The sequence below is a fragment of the Sander vitreus genome, chromosome 21 (genome assembly GCF_031162955.1).
Source record: "Sander vitreus isolate 19-12246 chromosome 21, sanVit1, whole genome shotgun sequence".
Classification (NCBI taxonomy): Eukaryota; Metazoa; Chordata; class Actinopteri; order Perciformes; family Percidae; genus Sander; species Sander vitreus.
In genome coordinates this window covers 19,112,008-19,130,363 of record NC_135875.1, presented here as the reverse complement: position 1 = coordinate 19,130,363, position 18,356 = coordinate 19,112,008, and the positions used below count along the sequence as shown (strand labels likewise).

Here is an 18,356-nt window from a genome sequence, read left to right as displayed (position 1 = left end):
GTGTCAGTGGGGTTTAATCAAAGGCCAGGTTACACGTGGGTTTAGAGGTAGAGGGGATGGTCTTCAAACTCCACTGTTACCGGACACCGGCACTATTTCACTGTGACCTTTGCCCCCAGGTGGTCGACTGATCTCTCTGAACCACGTCAGCCTGGAGGGTGTCACCTTTAGCGAGGCAGCAGAGGTCATGCAGAGCAGCCCTGAGGAGGTGCAGCTCATTGTCTCACAGCCAAAAGGTGATCTCTGTGTGTGTGTGTGTGTGTGTGTGTGTGTGTGTGTGTGTGTGTGTGTGTGTGTAATAACACTGTGGCTGTAACCCTTGCACTTCTTTGTATTCGGCCTAGTCTACTGATGCACCTGTGCTAAATTACTAACGTGTAAAAAATGAGATTTCCTTTCTCTTCTTTCTGCTGCTTAGTGCCTTTTCTGTGTTTTGCATGGGTGCATTTGGTTTGCTCTTTATTGTTATGTGCAATATTATTTTGAACATTTTAGTGTGGTTTTATATCATCATCCCACTCGATTGTCTTTGTACAAAATGTCAGTTTTTGTTGACTCATCTTGCTTTTAAGGGTATAAACAAATTCCATCCTCCACCTCATCATACAGTATAAAGCTTCATATCCCTCTGATGCTAAACACATTATATTTCAAGTGGTAGGAAAGTGTTCTCTCCGGCTGTGTCTCAATCCGCATACTTCCGTCAGTACACTGCTAATGTGCACTGACCACTTACTGCTGTAGTTCCCACTTTTGATGGATAGTATTTTCCCAAAATGAACACTTATGTTAAAACAGTTACTGAAAATAACGAGCTGGATGAACGTGACGAACGCAACACATGTGAACGCGATTTTTTCCTCTCAAAATCTGTTGAAAATCTTGTAACCTGACCTTTGTCGATCTAAAATGAAGACAGATTCAGCAACTGCATGGCCTATTTCTCGCTTAAAATGTTTTCAGAAACACATTTCGGTGAACTATTTTCATAAAATACAAGATCGTATTCCGTCCGAGCCGCCATGACAGTCGGTTTTAAATTCTTGAGCAGCCAGACACACATCACGCGTTCGTCCAATCAGCTGCCGGTCAAGGGCTCCCTTCGGCTTTTTAGTCAAGATGGCGCCCGTTTAGTGCGAGTTGGGTCCAAGGGGGTAAGCTTCTGTCAACAACTCGAACCTCCTATGGCGCCATTTTGATGCTAACAAGCACTCACCCGCCGTTAGCATTCCATTGACTGCCATTCATTTTGACGTCACTTTGACAGCAAATAACTTTACATCTGAAGCGTTTAAAGACTTTATTTGTCCATTGTTCATTTCTAAAGAAACACGACAATGTATAAAAGGCTCCATTACCTTGTATCTCACGTTATGGCTCTGTAACAGACATTTTTGTAAAAACAGGCTAACGATTGTGTCATAACCAAGCAACTTAGAGGAATTACCATATAGTAAAGGAGAAACTCGCAGGCAGTTTCGACTTACATTAGCTGTTTAAGTTTAATTACTAATGTTAACTAGCATTTTAGTTAGCAATAATTAGCCTGTGTCCATGTTATCTCCTTACATATACCTACGCTCTTTAACTATATATATATACATACACACACATACATACACAGTAGGGAGAACAAGTATTTGATACACTGCCAATTTTGCAGGTTTTCCCACTTACAAAGCATGTAGAAGTCTATAATTTTTATCATAGTTATTCTTTAACTGTGAGTGACGGACTCTAAAACAAAAATCCAGAAAATCACATTGTATGATTTTTAAGTAATTCATTTGCATTTTATTGCATGACATAAGTATTTGATACATCAGAAAAGCAGAACTTAATATTTGGTACAGAAACCTTTGTTTGCAATTACAGAGATCATATGTTTCTTTCTCGCGATACATGGCCATCCATCCTCCCCTCAATATGGTGCAGTCGTCCTGTCCCCTTTGCAAAAAAGCATCCCCAAAGAATGATGTTTCCACCTCCATGCTTCATGGTTGGGATGGTATCCTTGGGGTTGTACTCATCCTTCTTCTTCTTCCTCCAAATACGGCGAGTGGAGTTTAGACCAAAAAGCTCTATTTTTGTCTCATCAGACCACATGACCTTCTCCCATTCCTCCTCTGGATCATCCAGATGGTCATTGGCAAACTTCAGACGGGCCTGGACATGCGCTGGCTTGAGCAGGGGGACCTTGCGTGCGCTGCAGGATTTTAGTGTTTTACTAATGGTTTTCTTTGAGACTGTGGTCCCAGCTCTCTTCAGGTCATTGACCAGGTCCTGCCGTGTAGTTCTGGGCTGATCCCTCACCTTCCTCATGATCATTGATGCCCCACGAGGTGAGATCTTGCATGGAGCCCCCGAGGGAGATTGAGATTGTCATCTTGAACTCCTTCCATTTTCTAATAATTGCGCCAACAGTTGTTGCCTTCTCACCAAGCTGCTTGCCTATTGTAGCCCATCCCAGCCTTGTGCAGGTCTACAATTTTATCCCTGATGTCTTTACACAGCTCTCTGGTCTTGGCCATTGTGGAGAGGTTGGAGTCTGTTTGATTGAGTGTGTGGACAGGTGTCTTTTATACAGGTAACGAGTTCAAACAGGTGCAGTTAATACAGGTAATGAGTGGAGAACAGGAGGGCTTCTTAAAGAAAAACTAACAGGTCTGTGAGAGCCGGAATTCTTACTGGTTGGTAGGTGATCAAATACTTATGTCATGCAATAAAATGCAAATTAATTATTTAAAAATCATACAATGTGATTTTCTGGATTTTTGTTTTAGAGTCCGTCTCTCACAGTGTACCTATGATAAAAAATTACAGACTTCTACATGCTTTGTAAGTGGGAAAACCTGCAAAATCGGCAGTGTATCAAATACTTGTTCTCCCCACTCCCCCATTAACATAATAACATAACAATGGTTTCAATTCAGATTCTGATAAATATAAATACAATTCTTGCCAAGAGTTAGAAGAGAAGATTTTTTCCACTCTTGTGTTTGTATATTAAATATGAAGCTACCAGCCAGCAGCCATTAGCTTAGCTTAGCTTAGCATGAAGACTGGAATTAGTGAAAAAAGGTAACCTTACTCTGTCCGAATGTAACAACTACAACCTACCAGCACCTTGAAATTTTAGTTAAATGTTATGTTTTTTTTTTTATCCGCACAAAACTTGGGTGTAACAACTACCACTTTATCTTGTGTTCAGTCTTTGTGCTAAGCTATCCTAACTGGCTCTAGCTTCTTAAAAGGCCAGTATACTCACACCAAATTGTTCCTCTTATGTTCCTCTTATGAGTTATGGCATCGAATAATGGCCATAAAAACATTTTTTTGCAGAGCATTATGATGTCACAGTGAAGTTGAACTTTTGGTTAAAAAATGCCATCACTTCATCATTTTATCCGCTTAGAAATGTGTGTGAAATGTTGTCATAATTACCGTAAGGCATAAAAACTGGCCTGTCTTACTGTGTGTCAACATTTTCAAAATGTTCTACCTCAGTATTTTCAGGTAAAGCATTAACTGACTTTGGTTTTTTTTATCCACAGTGGGCCTCAGTCCCAACAGCGTGTTGGGAAATTACGAGTCCCAGACCACGCTGATGACGGACGGCCGATCAGGAGACGACAGCTCAGATGAGATTGTTTCGGTCATGATGACGCCAAAGACCAGCAACAGGCTTCACGTCCCCCGAGAAGTACGACTCCTCGGTTCACAGGTAGTATCACGGTGATGGTTTAGTTGTTTTTGTGGCAGTATTTTAATTTATAACAATTGAAAGGGTCATTAAGTAAACTATAACCTTTAAGACCCCACATAGACAGCCAGAATTAATGTTAGCAATAAAAACAGCATACTTTACTTCCTACATTAAATCTTTTTCTTTATCTAGTGATTGTGATTTTGTGACTGTTAATATCTGTGTGAATGCATAGATCAGTGGGTAGGTGTGTATGCAGTCAGACATACAGAGAGACAGGACTGAAGTGAGCGTTGTTTCTGTCTGTGTTGGTTTCAGGACAGCTGCCCTGTGTCTCCCCCTGTAAACTGTGTGAAGCTGAAGGAGATTACTGTGGAGCTCAGAAAGATATCAGGAAGCCTGGGAATGAGCATCTCTGTGAGTTCATGAAATATTTTGTAGAAGATGTAGTCATGAATGATACTTCAGGCTGAAATGTTGCATTACATCATTTAAAATGACATTAACAATTAACAGTGTGTGAAATGGTGTGAAATGGCAGAAAAAAAAATGTCATTACGAGTAGAGTCCCATGATCCTTTCAATGCTGTTTCTAGGGATGTACCCAACTCAGAATTTTGTCAGTTGAATCGGATTTGGCTGTTCAATACTTATATTTGCCTCTTTTTTTGATATGTTATTTATCATTTTCACAAATAATACAAAATTGTCCATTGCATCAACAGTGCAGCAGATACAGCCAATAAAAAGAAAAGTTGAGTTAAAGGTGCAGTAGGTAAGACTTATAAAACTAACTTTCTGTCATATTTGCTGAAACTGACCCTAAGAAGTTGTTGATGTTCAAACTTTTTGGCTAAGTCCTGGATCTATACAATCCTACCTACAGCACCTTTAACTTATCAAAGGACACTCAGAATGAAAGTACTCCTTATTATAGTACACAAGACGAATTAGGGTACATGCAAAAAGCAATGGAAATAAGACAGATAAACAGTTTTTCTTTTGAAAAGGGGGGACAAGGGAAAGAAATCTACCTTACAAAAGTCCACACTTTGTCAAGCTTGTACAGTCCAACAGGAGGGTCTACGCCCTTTTACTATGGTAGAGATCTCTTTATTCTGTCCACATAAGATAGAAATGGTTGCCATAGGAGACAGACCTTGTCAGCCGAGCCTCTGATAGTGTACTTTATTTTGTCTAGTTGGAGAAATTGGAAAAGATCTCTGCTCCAGTGAATATGGGATGGTGGAGATACTTGCTTCCAGTCTACCAAGATTAGGCATCTGGCTTCTAAGGAAGCAAAACATATTTTACTTTGTATTCCTTATTTCATATAGACACTTTACTTGAAGGTATCGACATAAGAGTGACATGACACTGTCATGAACACATGACACTGTCATGACACAGTCAAGACACATGAACTCTAACCCTAATCCTAACCATAACTTGTCATGACAAAAACTGAATGACACTTACTAAAAGAAGCGTTATGTCATAAACGTTTATGACTTGTTTATAATGTTTTATGACACGTTCATGACAGTGTCATATCACTCTTATGTAGATACCTTCAAATAAAGTGTAACCGACGTTAATATTACGTTCACGTAATATAGTAAACAAGCTAACTTCGCCCTCCGAGCTAATGCGTGCTAACAAGGCTAATGACCGATCAGAAACGTGCAACAACATTTTTTGACGAAACTAGATACACAACTAAAGCAAGAAACTATACCGTATTAAGTTGTTGTGAGCCAGTGTTGTAGTCGAGTCACCAACTGTCGAGTCAGGGTCAAGTCTCTAGTCCCAAGTGTTCGAGTCCGAGTCGAGTCACCGTGACCTGAGTTCGAGCCTGAGTCGAGTCAGGAGTCCAGAGAATAGCGACTCGAGTCGGACTCGAGTCTGAGGCCAGGACCGGAGTACTCCATCATTGCCTATTACACATAAAAGTAGTCACTGCTGTGAGCTGTGAACGCTCACTCTGCAGCTACTTCTGGGGACCAAAACGTGCATCCAAAAACATTTGGTTTGGTGTTTACAATGTAAGAGTAAGTAGTAAGCAGTGTTGGAAGAAGTACTCAGATCCTTTACTTCAGTAAAAGTACTAATACCACACTGTAAAAAAAAAACTCTGTTACAAGTAAAAATATGTTAGTATCATCAGGAAAACGTACTTACACTGCACTATGAGTTCCTGCATGATGTCACTACTGTTGACGTTCCAAGTAAATAACAAACAAAACAGAGCAAGCTTGCCCCTCCCCCCATGTTTCCGTAACTGTCATGACTAACCATAGACAGTATATAAGAAGGGACCAACAGATCCCGTTGCTCTGGACGAATACCAGTGAAGGATATTAGAAGCACTTTTCCGCTGAGTGCTGAGCGTTACTGCGCAGCCTTCAACTGAGAGAGACGACGTAAATGTGACGTGAGCAACCTGTCTGAAAGTTGGAAGTCTTCTGGTAGCTGTGCCACGAGAAATCTCAATCATTCAGAGACGGAGAGCGTAGGTATATGTAAGGAGATAACATGGACACAGGCTAATTATTGCTAACTAAAATGCTAGTTAACATTAGTAATTAAACTTAAACAGCTAATGTAAGTCGAAACTGCCTGCGAGTTTCTCCTTTACTATATGGTAATTCCTCTACTTTGCGACAGTAAGTTGCTTGGTTATGACACAATCATTAGCCTATTTTTACAAAAATGTCTGTTACAGAGCCATAACGTGAGATACAAGGTAATGGAGCCTTTTATACATTGTCGTGTTTCTTTAGAAATGAACAATGGACAAATAAAGTCTTTAAACGCTTCAGATGTAAAGTTATTTGCTGTCAAAGTGACGTCAAAATGAATGGCAGTCAATGGAATGCTAACGGCGGGTGAGTGCTTGTTAGCATCAAAATGGCGCCATAGGAGGTTCGAGTTGTTGACAGAAGCTTACCCCCTTGGACCCAACTCGCACTAAACGGGCGCCATCTTGACTAAAAAGCCGAAGGGAGCCCTTGACCGGCAGCTGATTGGACGAACGCGTGATGTGTGTCTGGCTGCTCGAGAATTTAAAACCGACTGTCATGGCGGCTCGGACGGAATACAATCTTGTATTTTATGAAAATAGTTCACCGAAATGTGTTTCTGAAAACATTTTAAGCGAGAAATAGGCCATGCAGTTGCTGAATCTGTCTTCATTTTAGATCGACAAAGGTATATGTAAGGAGATAACATGGACACAGGCTAATTATTGCTAACTAAAATGCTAGTTAACATTAGTAATTAAACTTAAACAGCTAATGTAAGTCAAAATTGCCGGAGAGCTTCTCCTGTACTGTACGGTAATTGCTCTACTATGCGACAGTAAGTCGTGTGGTTATGACACAATCGTTAGCCTAATTTTATAAAAACGTCTGCTACGGAGCATACAAGGTAATGGAGCCTTTTATACATTGTCGTCTTTCTTTAGAACTAAACAATGGACAAAAAAAGTCTTTAAACGCTTCAGATGTAAAGTTATTCGCTGTCAAAGTGACGTCAAAATGAATGGCAGTCAATGGAATGCTAACGGCGGGTGATCGTTTGGTAGCATCAAAATGGCGCCATAGGAGGTTCGAGTTCTAAAGCGAAGCTTACCCCCTTGTGACTAACTGTCACTAACTCCAGCCCCTCCCCCAACCATCTTGTCAGTGATTGGCTGGAACGTGATTTGTTGTATTTTGGTGTCTATCCTGTGCCTCCAGTGTTTGTTTTACGTTTACAACCCCTGTGTTGTCTCCCGAGACCGGGCTTTTTCACAGTGTATTCAGGGGGGCAGGCAGCTAACGGATCAAGGAGAGATGCCTACGATTTGAGACAAAAATGAAATCGTGTTGAAACCATGCAGGAACTCATAGTGCACCTTTAATGTATTAAAAGTAAAAGCACTCAAAGCAGAAACAATCCTCACATTTTAGAAACTGGAAACGCTCAAGACGGTTCTGTGTTTAATTGGCTAATCATTTCAAAACTACATGTGTTTTGTGTGCAAAAATTCTTAACATGTAAAGTAACTAGTAACCAAAGCTGTCAGATGAATGTAGTGGAGTAAAAAGTACGTTATTTCTCTCTGAAATGTAGTGGAGGAGAAGTAGAAAGTGGCATAAAAAGAAAAGACTCAAGTAAAGTACAAGTACCTCAAATTTGTTCTTAGGTACAGTACGTGAGTAAATGTGCTTAGTTACATTCCAACACTGGCAGTAAGAAAGTTGAATTAAAAACATTGAAAGGAATGAACAGTTAGGGTAATTAGTACAGCAACTCATCTCCAGCAGTAGGTCACAAAGTCTGCTCTACACAATCTGATCTGACAAGATTATAGAGGGGACAGTGGTCAGCCTATGTTACGTCACACTGATCATCGCTACTTTGAACGGAGCTGCTACAAATAGTGAAACCATTTATTTGCACACTGTTTTCCCGCCTACATCAGAATATCAGATATATTCAGAATAGGGCTGAACGATTTGGGGGGAAAAAAAATCGAATTGCGTTTTTTCTGATAGATATTGCAATTACGATTGGATTTGCGATAAAAAAAAAAAAAAAACGTTTAGCAAAAGTTCAGTATCCATTATGTAACATAAAACTGTCATGGAGCATAATAACATGAGACACCATCAAAACTGCTCAATATTCTTATGCTAGCATGAGAACATATACAGTATATCTTGTACAATCACTGGTATCATGGTGCAGCACAAACAACAGCCGTTAAAACATAAAAACAAAAGCCACAACAGGCTTATGATATATGGAGAGGAGGTGGAACAGGTCCCAAGTTTCAGATACCTAGGTATGCATCTAGCGGAGGATCTGACCTGGGGAGTGAACACTAAGGAGACAGGGAAAAAGGCTCAGCAGAGACTCTTTTTCCTGCAAACCTTAAGATGCACCGGGCTCCCGCAGGAACTCCTCGCACATTTTTACAGGTGCACAATAGAGTGTGTGCTGGCATATACTGTAGCTGTACAGTGTGGTTCAAGCAAGCAAGCCAGCTGCACCACTGAGGAGAGGAAAGACCTGCAGCGGGTAATTAAAACAGCCCAGAGAATCATTGGTGCCCCTCTCCCAAGCCTTGAGGGCATATATTCCAATAGGCTGCAGAGAAGAGCAGCAATCATCAGAGCTGACCCTACAGACCCTGGCCATATCCTTTTTGACACCCTACCCTCAGGCAGGCTTAGGTTCAAGAGGGCGCAGACAAACCACATGAGAAATAGCTTTTTTCCCAAGGCCATAAATGAGCTGCTGAAAGGCTAAGCTAAGCTGGACTTGAACCATACTGTGTTAATAATGCACTGGTTTTCTTACTCTAGTTTTAATACTTTTACTCCATATTTATCTATGTATTGTTGCTGACACTGTCACTTTTTATCTTTCTATCTTTAAGCTGCTAAGTGATGTCTAATTTCGTTGTGTAGTGATATGCAATGACAATAAACAATCTATCTATCTATCTATCTATCTATCTAAGATATGAATTGCCAGCAATAAGTGTTTTTCTTTTAATAAGCATGGAACATTGTGATATGTAACATTATTCCAGCATTTCCAGTATCTTATGAATAACAGTAAATTCAAATACTTGTCACTGATTGTCATCAGGGTGGTATCAACACGAACCTTCCCAATGGAGGAATCTACATAAGGAGCCTTGTCCCGGGAGGGCCAGCTGAGAGAGACGGACGTTTACATGCAGGTATTAGAGCTGAATATCACATCCAACAGTGCTGCTTAGGCCTTATGCACTCATGGATAGCAGTCTTTTCAAACTGCTTTAATAAATGGTATATTTTGATCTGTTTACAGTCATTCGAGGCTTCCCCAGTGAGGCCATTTATTGATTTTTCACAGAACCTTTTAGCCTTAGTCTTTTAGCACTTTCTGAATTTGATTGTGAGACAGCCCCGAGCATCCTGAGCACTGAATTATTGGAGGTTTAGAGTCCATCCATCTAAAATGATAAAGGCTCTGTGTGTTGTTTATATAAAGGCTTAGTAATTCTTCCAGTCATACAGTACAAATAATGAGTAGCATATTACACGTTACATTCAGAAATTGGACGTAGGAAGTGGCCAGTTTAGCTCAGTTGGTAGAGCAGGTGCACATATATAGGGGTTTACTCCTCGACGCAGCAGCTGCGGGTTTGACTCCGACCTGCGGCTCTTTGCTACATGTTATTCCCCCCTCTCTCTCCCCTTTCATGTCTTCATCGGTCCTGCGAAATTTAAGGCCTACAATGCCCCTGCCAAAAAAAAAAAGAAATTGTCCATCCATCTTCGTCCGCTTATCTGGTAAAGAAAAGAAGTAAAGAAATTGGACATAGGAAAACAGGAAGAAACACAATGTAGGGTAGAATTATGGTACGTCCATTTTTTTTTTTTTTAAGCTAAACAAAATAAAAGCACAAAGCAAATCATTTTTAGGAGGCATTTTCAGCCTTTCATTTTGACAGGACAGCTGAAGACATGAAAGGGGAGAAAGAGAGAGAGAGAGAGAGAGGGGGGAATGACATGCAGCAAAGGGCCGCAGGTCAGAGTCGAACCCTGGCCCGCTACGTCGAGAAGTAAACCTCTATATATATATATATATATATATATATAGGCGCCCGCGCTACCAACTGAGCTATCTGGGCGCCCACACAGTAAATAATTTAATGTCACTTTAGATTTTTATGTTTCAGCATCTTCCATAGAGCCATAACAGCTTCCTAAATGGACAAACTGTTGTCAACACTGTGTCACTGAAAGTCAACACTCATTAAGACTGGGAAAATGCGCTGTGTAGATTTTAGCATTTAGCAGATGCTTTCAAGAGAGAGTGATATCACAAGCCAGATAATTACTGTGGATTATGTTGAAAGTTTCTAATGTATTATTAAAGGTATGCTTAAAGGTACACTGTGTAGTGTTTAAAGTATTTTATTAGCAAAAATCAATGTCTTCATTCATAAATACGTCCTCATTGGTGTATAATCACCTCTGCCAATGATCTGACTTATCCTCGTAAGCAAATAATTTCTTATCTGTATTTACGTTGGACGGGCAAGTCCAAGGAGGCTTCCATGTCGTTCCGCCATTTTGAAAAACTCTAATCGCTGAGAGGGACATAAAGCACTGGCCTACCTGTCTAGCTAATCCACAACGCGTTTTCGTTCAGAACCAGCGTCACGTGACTGAAACCAGTTGAAACGGAGAAGGAGATCAGTGAGAGGTGCATGTCACTGCCCCCCGGCAAATTTGAAAGCCTGCACTGCACTTAAGTTCATAATGGAGGATCATACTTTTGCCGAGCCACAGGAGAAGGAATCCTCGTCGTCAAAAAAGCAAAAATTGGAAGACATGTTGTCATAGCTTCTTGGTACATAACGGCTACCGTAGTTGCAACACGCATTTCAAAAAGCGAGGCGCTAGAGAGCACTATTGGTTTGAACGCAAAATACAATTTCACCGCTAGATGGGAGAAATTCCCCACACAGTGTACCTTTAAAACATTTAAACAAAGTTTTGTGTTGGAGTTTGTAACATTCCAAAATCTTCATTTTGACTTAAAGATTTTCATTTTCACTGTAAATGCATATCGGTTCCAAATATCGGTAATTGGTTTCATTAACTGCTAATAATTGGTATCGGTCTTGAAAAACCAGTATCGGTGGATCCCTACTTTGTTTATCCGTCTCAAACCTTCTCTATTACAGGTTACAGACTGCTGGAAGTGGATGGGACCAGCCTTCAGGGCTTCACCTACCAGCAGGCCGTGGAGTGTCTGAGTAAAACTGGGGAGGTAAAGGACGACATGTGACTGATGTTGTATTATGACAAGACCATTAGAGACCAGTGATTTACTGTACTAGGGGTGTAACAGTACACTCAAGTCACTCTTTCAGTTCATACCCAAGGTTAGATTCAGATTCAGAAAAAAGTTATTGTCTGCCATGACACGGCCTCAACATACAGTGGAAAAACAAACCTCGGTCAGTAAACATACAAAGCTTATAAAATAATTTACACAGGCTAAAAAAATAATGACCGAAAGAACAAGATCCAGGGTACAAGCGGCCGAAATGGGTTTTCTCAGGAGGGTAGCTGGCGTCTCCCTTAGAGATAGGGTGAGAAGCTCAGTCCACCCCAAAGGGACTTACCATCTCCAACAGAAAACACTGTTCACAAACTGCTCAAAACAGCTCTGTTGTAGTCCAGCCTTTACTTCAGAGACAAACGTGCATCACTTTGTAACACACGTTATAATGCTCGCCTAGCTGCTAGCATGGCACGCCCTCATACTCTGCTTCTGACTGGCTAGTAGTCCTTACCTAGCTACTGCACATGTGCGACTAGCAACAAAGATGGAACAGAAGTGAGATGTCTCACTCTGTAGCTAAAACAGAGAGCTCAACACACAGGGTGAAAAGAGGAGCTGCAGCAATGTGCAGTACAACAACAATATGGTGTTTTTTGAAAATTAAACCATGTAAACCTATTCTGATATAACCTCTAAATACAATCATGAACCTTAAAATGAGCCTAATATGAGCACTTTAAGATGTTTATGGTAGTTTGTGGTATTCAGCCAGATCTACGTCCCCCTCAAAAAGTCAGATTCCTACTCTGTTAACCCACTGCTACAGTGTTTACATGACATTAAAGCTTGGATGTCTTTACATTTTCTAAATTTTAATGAAAAAAGACAGAAGTCATGGTTTTTGGTGGCTCTCCTGTGACCCCCCCTAGTCGATCTGGGTTCTCTGGCACAATATCACAAGCCAATTGTGACAAATTTTGGGGTAAAAGTGGAAAATGTGACAGCCAGATTAAAAGCTTTGGTGAAGTCTAGCTTTTTCCAGTTAAGGCAGCTGGCAAAAATAAACCAGTCCTTCAGAGACATTTTGAGACAGTAATCCACGCCTTTGTGACCACTCGGCTGGATTACTGTAATGCACTTTATATAGGGGCTAGTGGGTCCTCCATTGCTCGTCTTCAACTGGTACAAAATGCTGCTGCACGTCTTTTAACTGGCACATGCCTGTTCATTTGAGGATTCATTTTAAAATTCTTTTATTTGTTTTTAAAGCCTTGAATGGCCTTGCCCCACCTTACCTCTCTGAGCTGCTGCACCAATACACTCCCAGCCGATCTCTCAGGTCAGCTGACCAGTTGCTCCTGATGGTGCCTAAAGCTAGGCTTAAGCTCAGAGGGGACAGAGAGAGATTAAAGATCTTCATAAACTTTTCTTTTGCTTTTAACACCAGGTAGAGTATTGATCTTATGTGTATACTTGCATATTTGTAATGTGTTTGTCATATTGTATTTTATTTATTCTACTTATTTCTGTTTTATCTTTTTGTGCAGCACTTTGGAAACCTTGTGTTTGTTAAAATCATGCTATATAAATAAAGTGGATTGGATTGGTTCCACGTCCGGGATTGCTCCGTTGCTGACGGAAATTCCGCTGGATTTCAATCATTTAGGCTGGATATCCGTTACCTTGGGCTTCCTTTGTGTTGGCATTTTAAACTCTGGTTGATTTCTGAGGACTCTGGTTAACTGCTCCTCAGATCTCTGCAGGGTAAATCCAGACAGCTAGCTAGACTATCTGTCCAATCGAGTTTTCTGTTGCACTTTCTAAAACAACCTTTGAACGTGCACGTTCCACCAAAACAAGTTCCTTCCCGAGGTCATTTTGCAGCGGCACCGTGGCTCCATACGGCACTTAGCGCCGCCCAAGACGATTGTGATTGGTTTAAAGAAATGACAATAAACCAGAGTATGTTTTTCTCCCATTCGGGAATGCTGTGTGGACTAGCGAGACCCTCCTCCGCAGCGCTGTGAAAGAGGGTCTGGCAAAGCAAGACTACGGCAGTGGGAATTAAGGATTGTTTTAAAGTGTTTGTTTTTTTTCGGCTAGAGGGACTTTATAGCGGCGGAGTCACGGTTTGGTGCAAGCTCGGTACAGGGAGGATTTCCTTTAAACAGACAGTAATGCAAGTGTCAAAGATGGATAAAATCCTCTTGCTGGTGACTGAGGTAGCATTTGCCCTTGTCTATTTTTTCTTCTTCTACATGCTTATGCTCGCCATCTCCTTCCTAAAACTTTGATCTCTGGTTTGTCTTCCTCCTGATCATATTCTTGTTGTTCCCTCTCCTCTTTTCTAGGAGGTAACCCTGGTTGTGGAGAAACAGGTGAGGAAACTCCCCAGGGTTTCTCTGGTCGCAGACAACATCAGCAGTGAATCCAATCAGAGCATCAGTCCAGCTACCAGCCGGCTAAGGATCAACAGCTGCTCGACCATTACTACTACTGCAAACACCATCTCTGACCGGCACAGGGACTACAGCTTTGTCACCGACGGTAGGAAACCTCAGTGTCTACGGCTGGGACGATACGCTTTTGTCCCGATTGGATTCTTTCACGATACATGGGTGCCGATTAGATTTGTATTGCGATTGTCGTTCATTGTGATTCTAAAGGTATTGCGATTCCATCGTATTGAGTATTGCGATTTTCGGTAACACTTTACTTGAAGGTATCTACATAAGAGTGACATGACACTCTCATGAACACGACACTGTCATGACACATGAACCCTAACCCTAACCATAACTTGTCATGACAAAAACCAAATGACACTTACTAAAAGAAGCGTTATGTCATAAACGTTAATTTAAAAAGTTGAATAATACACTTTTAGAGACAATATATCATGAGACATTTCTAAAAACTAACTGTTTTCTAAAAAATGTGTAATTGAATCTGTAATTGAAAGGGGCATGTGATAATAGCAGCGTTGTGTTCAATTAGTGAGGTGATTGATTCTGTGAAGAAACAGGTGTCAATTATGGCTCATATAAATAATATAATATAATCATATCAAGGAAGGAAGCAAATGTTGTGCATGCTGGTTATAGTGCATTTCACACTGAAATACTCAGCAAAATGGGTCGTTCCAGACATTGCTCTGAGGAACAGCGGATTTTGATTAAAAAGTTGATTGGAGAGGGGAAAACATATAAAGAAGTGCAGAAAATTATAGGCTGCTCAGCCAAAATGTTTTCAAATGCCTTGAAACGGCATCCAAAGCCTGAACGACATGGGAAAAAATGGTCAACTCCCATTCGAATGGATCGAAGAATAGCCAAAATGGCAAAGGCTCAACCAATGATCAGCTCCAGGAAAATCAAAGAAGACTTAAAGTTACCTGTGAGTACTGTTAGGATCAGAAGAAGGCTAAGTGAAGCAAAGCTATCAGCTAGAAGCCCCCGCAAAGTCCCATTGCTGAAAAAAAGACATGTACTGAATAGGGTGAAATTTGCCAAAGGACACATTGACTGGCCAAAGGAGAAATGGCGCAACATTCTGTGGACTGATGAGAGCAAAATTGTTATTTTTGGGTCTAGGGGCCGCAGACAGTTTGTCCGACGACCCCCATGCACTGAATTCAAGCCACAGTACACTGTGAAGACAGTAAAGCATGGTGGTGCTAAAATCATGTTATGGGGAGTTTCTCATACTGTGGTGTTGGGCCTATTTATCGCATACCAGGGATCGTGGATCAGTTTCAATACATCAAAATACTTGAAGAGGTCATGTTGCCTTATGCTGAAGAGGAAATGCCTTTGAAATGGGTCTTTCAACAAGACAATGACACAAAACACACCAGTAAGCAAGCAAAGTCTTAGTTCCAGATGAACAAGATTGATGTTATGGAGTGGCCAGCCCAATCCCCAGACCTCAATCCCATAGAAAACTTGTGGGGTGACATCAAAAATGCTGTTTCTGAGGCAAAACCCAGTAATGTAGAGGAATTGTGGAATGTAGTTCAATCGTCCTGGGCTGGAATACCTGTTCACAGGTGCCAGAAGTTGGTCGACTCCATGCAACACAGATGTGAAGCAGTTCTCAGAAATAATGGTTATGTAACTAAATATTAGTGCAGTGATTCAAAGTAAAGCAAACCCTTGAGACATTTGAGAGAAAAATGAACAGCCTAATATTCCTTTTTCTTCACTTTCTGTAAAGGTATAACACAAACTTGATCAATTTTGGTCATTTTTTGATTTGGAATTGAATGTGCAGTGTTCCCAATGCATTGATATTATGGAATTAAAAGCTATTCTAAGGACTTTGAGCATTATTCACTTTTTTAAACACAGTGCTATTATTGTGAACATATACACATACATATATACACACACATACATATATACATATATATACACACATATATACACACATATATACACATACATATATATACATACATACATATATATATACATATATATATATACACACATATATACACACATACATATATATATATACATATACACACACATACATATATATACATATACACACATACATATATATATACATATACACACACATACATATATATATATATACATACATACACACATCGATTCTGGGGAAAAGAATCAATTTTAAAAATCGTCATACATACATGAATCAATTTTTCCCCCCATCCCTATTAGTTTAGGTTTAAGCCAATAGACTTTTGATTTAAGTGAACAAAATACATACTGTATAAGTGCCTGGAGAAACTAAGAAAGCCCAGGATCTCTTTCTGGGAACCCATACTGAATACACATGGATCAGTGCAGTTCCCTCACAGAGACAGAACGTTACGTCACAAAAATCTACCGAGGAAGAACCTGCGTGAGAGAGCCTGTCAACTCTAAGCTGTTTTGTGCATTAAGTGCAGGTTAGCTTCACACACTTCCTTCTCTTGGTTCTGATCTTCCTTACTGACTCTGACCTTCCTCTTCTTATCCCCCCTGGCCTCCTTTATCCTTCGGCCTGTCCTATATCTGTCGGTTCACATCTCTCCTCTTTCCTCTCACGTTTTAAAGCAACACTAAAGCACTTTTCCTGCTTCGGTCCCCCTACAGGTTGGAAGTGGAATTGTCCATTACCGCTGTCGTAATGTCTCATTATGTCTCATTCGAACTACAGATCCGCTACCCGATCTGGCAAACTTGCATAATGTAATGTAATGGACAATTCTGCTTCCAACCTGTAGGGGGACCGAAGCGGGAAAAGTTCATTAGTGTTGCTTTAACTAGAGCTGTCAATAGATACATATATGTCATTATTATTCGCATGATTGTCCATAGTTAATTGTGATGAATTAATCACACATTTTTTTATCTGTTCAAAATGTACCTTAAAAGGTCCTATGACATGCTGCTTTTTGAATGCTTTTATATAGGCCTTAGTGGTCCCCTAATACTGTATCTGAAGTCTCTTTTATATAGACCTTAGTGGTCCCCTAATACTGTATCTGAAGTCTCTTTTATATAGACCTTAGTGGTCCCCTAATACTGTATCTGAAGTCTCTTTTATATAGACCTTAGTGGTCCCCTAATACTGTATCTGAAGTCTCTTTTATATAGACCTTAGTGGTCCCCTAGTACTGTATCTGAAGTCTCTTTCCTGAAATTCAGCCTTGGTGCAGAATTACAGCCACTAGAGCCAGTCCTACAATGAGCTTTCCTTAGGACATGCCATTTCTGTGTCTGCAGCTTTAAATGCTATTGAGGAGGAGAGAGGGGGGGGCAAGGTGGAGGGTGGGGGTGTGGCCTTGACCAACTGCCATGCTTCACTTGTTTGCAAGCCATGACGTCTCTCTCTTTCTCATGGGCGGGCCAAATTCTCTGGGCGGGCAAAACAGAGAAAGGGGAGGTAACCTTTCCCCTTATGACGTCATAAAGGGAAGATTTCAGATTGGCCCATCTGAGCTGTCATTTTCTCAAAGGCGGCGCAGGATACCCAGGGCTCGGTTTACACCTATCGCCATTTCTAGCCACTGGGGGACCATAGGCAGGCTAGGGGAACTAATATTAATGTTAAAAACCTCATAAAGTGAAATCTTCATGCCATAGGACCTAAAATGATATATGTCAAGTATTTATTCTCTTATTAAGGAGTGGACAAATACGCCTGCTTTATGCAAATGTATGTATATTTGCCATTGGGAATCAATTAACACCCCAAAATCTCATAGCAGTGAGTGTTTCCCCCAGAAAAGTTGTTTAGCCTGGTGGCAAGTGTCTTTTTTGACTTGGGCCCGGCTGGGGGCCAGTCAAAGACTGATGGCAGCATTAATGTAGAGCCCAATAGAGCTCAACAGTCCCGTCCCTCCTCTGAGAGACCTTGGGTTCTGGAAGTAAATTTCCCATTCATTTCTCCCATTGACGTCTGGAAAAATCCGTACATAAAGAGTTTTAGACCATGCCTTAGACTAACCAGCTACGACGTGACTCATAAGCATACAACATATAATTTTGACTGAAAAAACGAAAAGAACATCCAAAAAAAGTCAAAAGGTACAAGACTGTGTACATAGTTTTATTATCGAACCAAGGAACTACTCATCCCATAAACCACCGCGCACCACTGAAGAAAGGAAGCTACGTTAGTTTAGCTAACAGCTAATACGGCTAACCGCTAGCTGAGACAGCATGTAATAACTTTAAAAGACAAAAATAAAACATGAAAATAACCGTTAAAATATATAACAGCCGTTACGTCAGCTGTAGCCGGCTTTACCCAGTGTTAAGTTTGAGTTAACGTTATTTTAGACTGAATC

At 40.7% G+C, this 18,356-nt stretch overlaps 1 protein-coding gene across 1 annotated transcript in view; it reads left to right on the top strand.

Moving 5' to 3' along the window:
• frmpd2 (FERM and PDZ domain containing 2) overlaps positions 1-18,356 on the top strand; it is a 39,107-nt gene that overhangs the window by 14,300 nt on the left and 6,451 nt on the right. The window contains exons 19-24 of the mRNA XM_078279978.1: positions 120-236; positions 3,555-3,724; positions 4,025-4,123; positions 9,350-9,443; positions 11,442-11,527; positions 13,897-14,092. Of these exons, the coding sequence (XP_078136104.1) occupies positions 120-236; positions 3,555-3,724; positions 4,025-4,123; positions 9,350-9,443; positions 11,442-11,527; positions 13,897-14,092 (762 nt within the window). The remainder of the gene's footprint in view (positions 1-119; positions 237-3,554; positions 3,725-4,024; positions 4,124-9,349; positions 9,444-11,441; positions 11,528-13,896; positions 14,093-18,356) is intronic.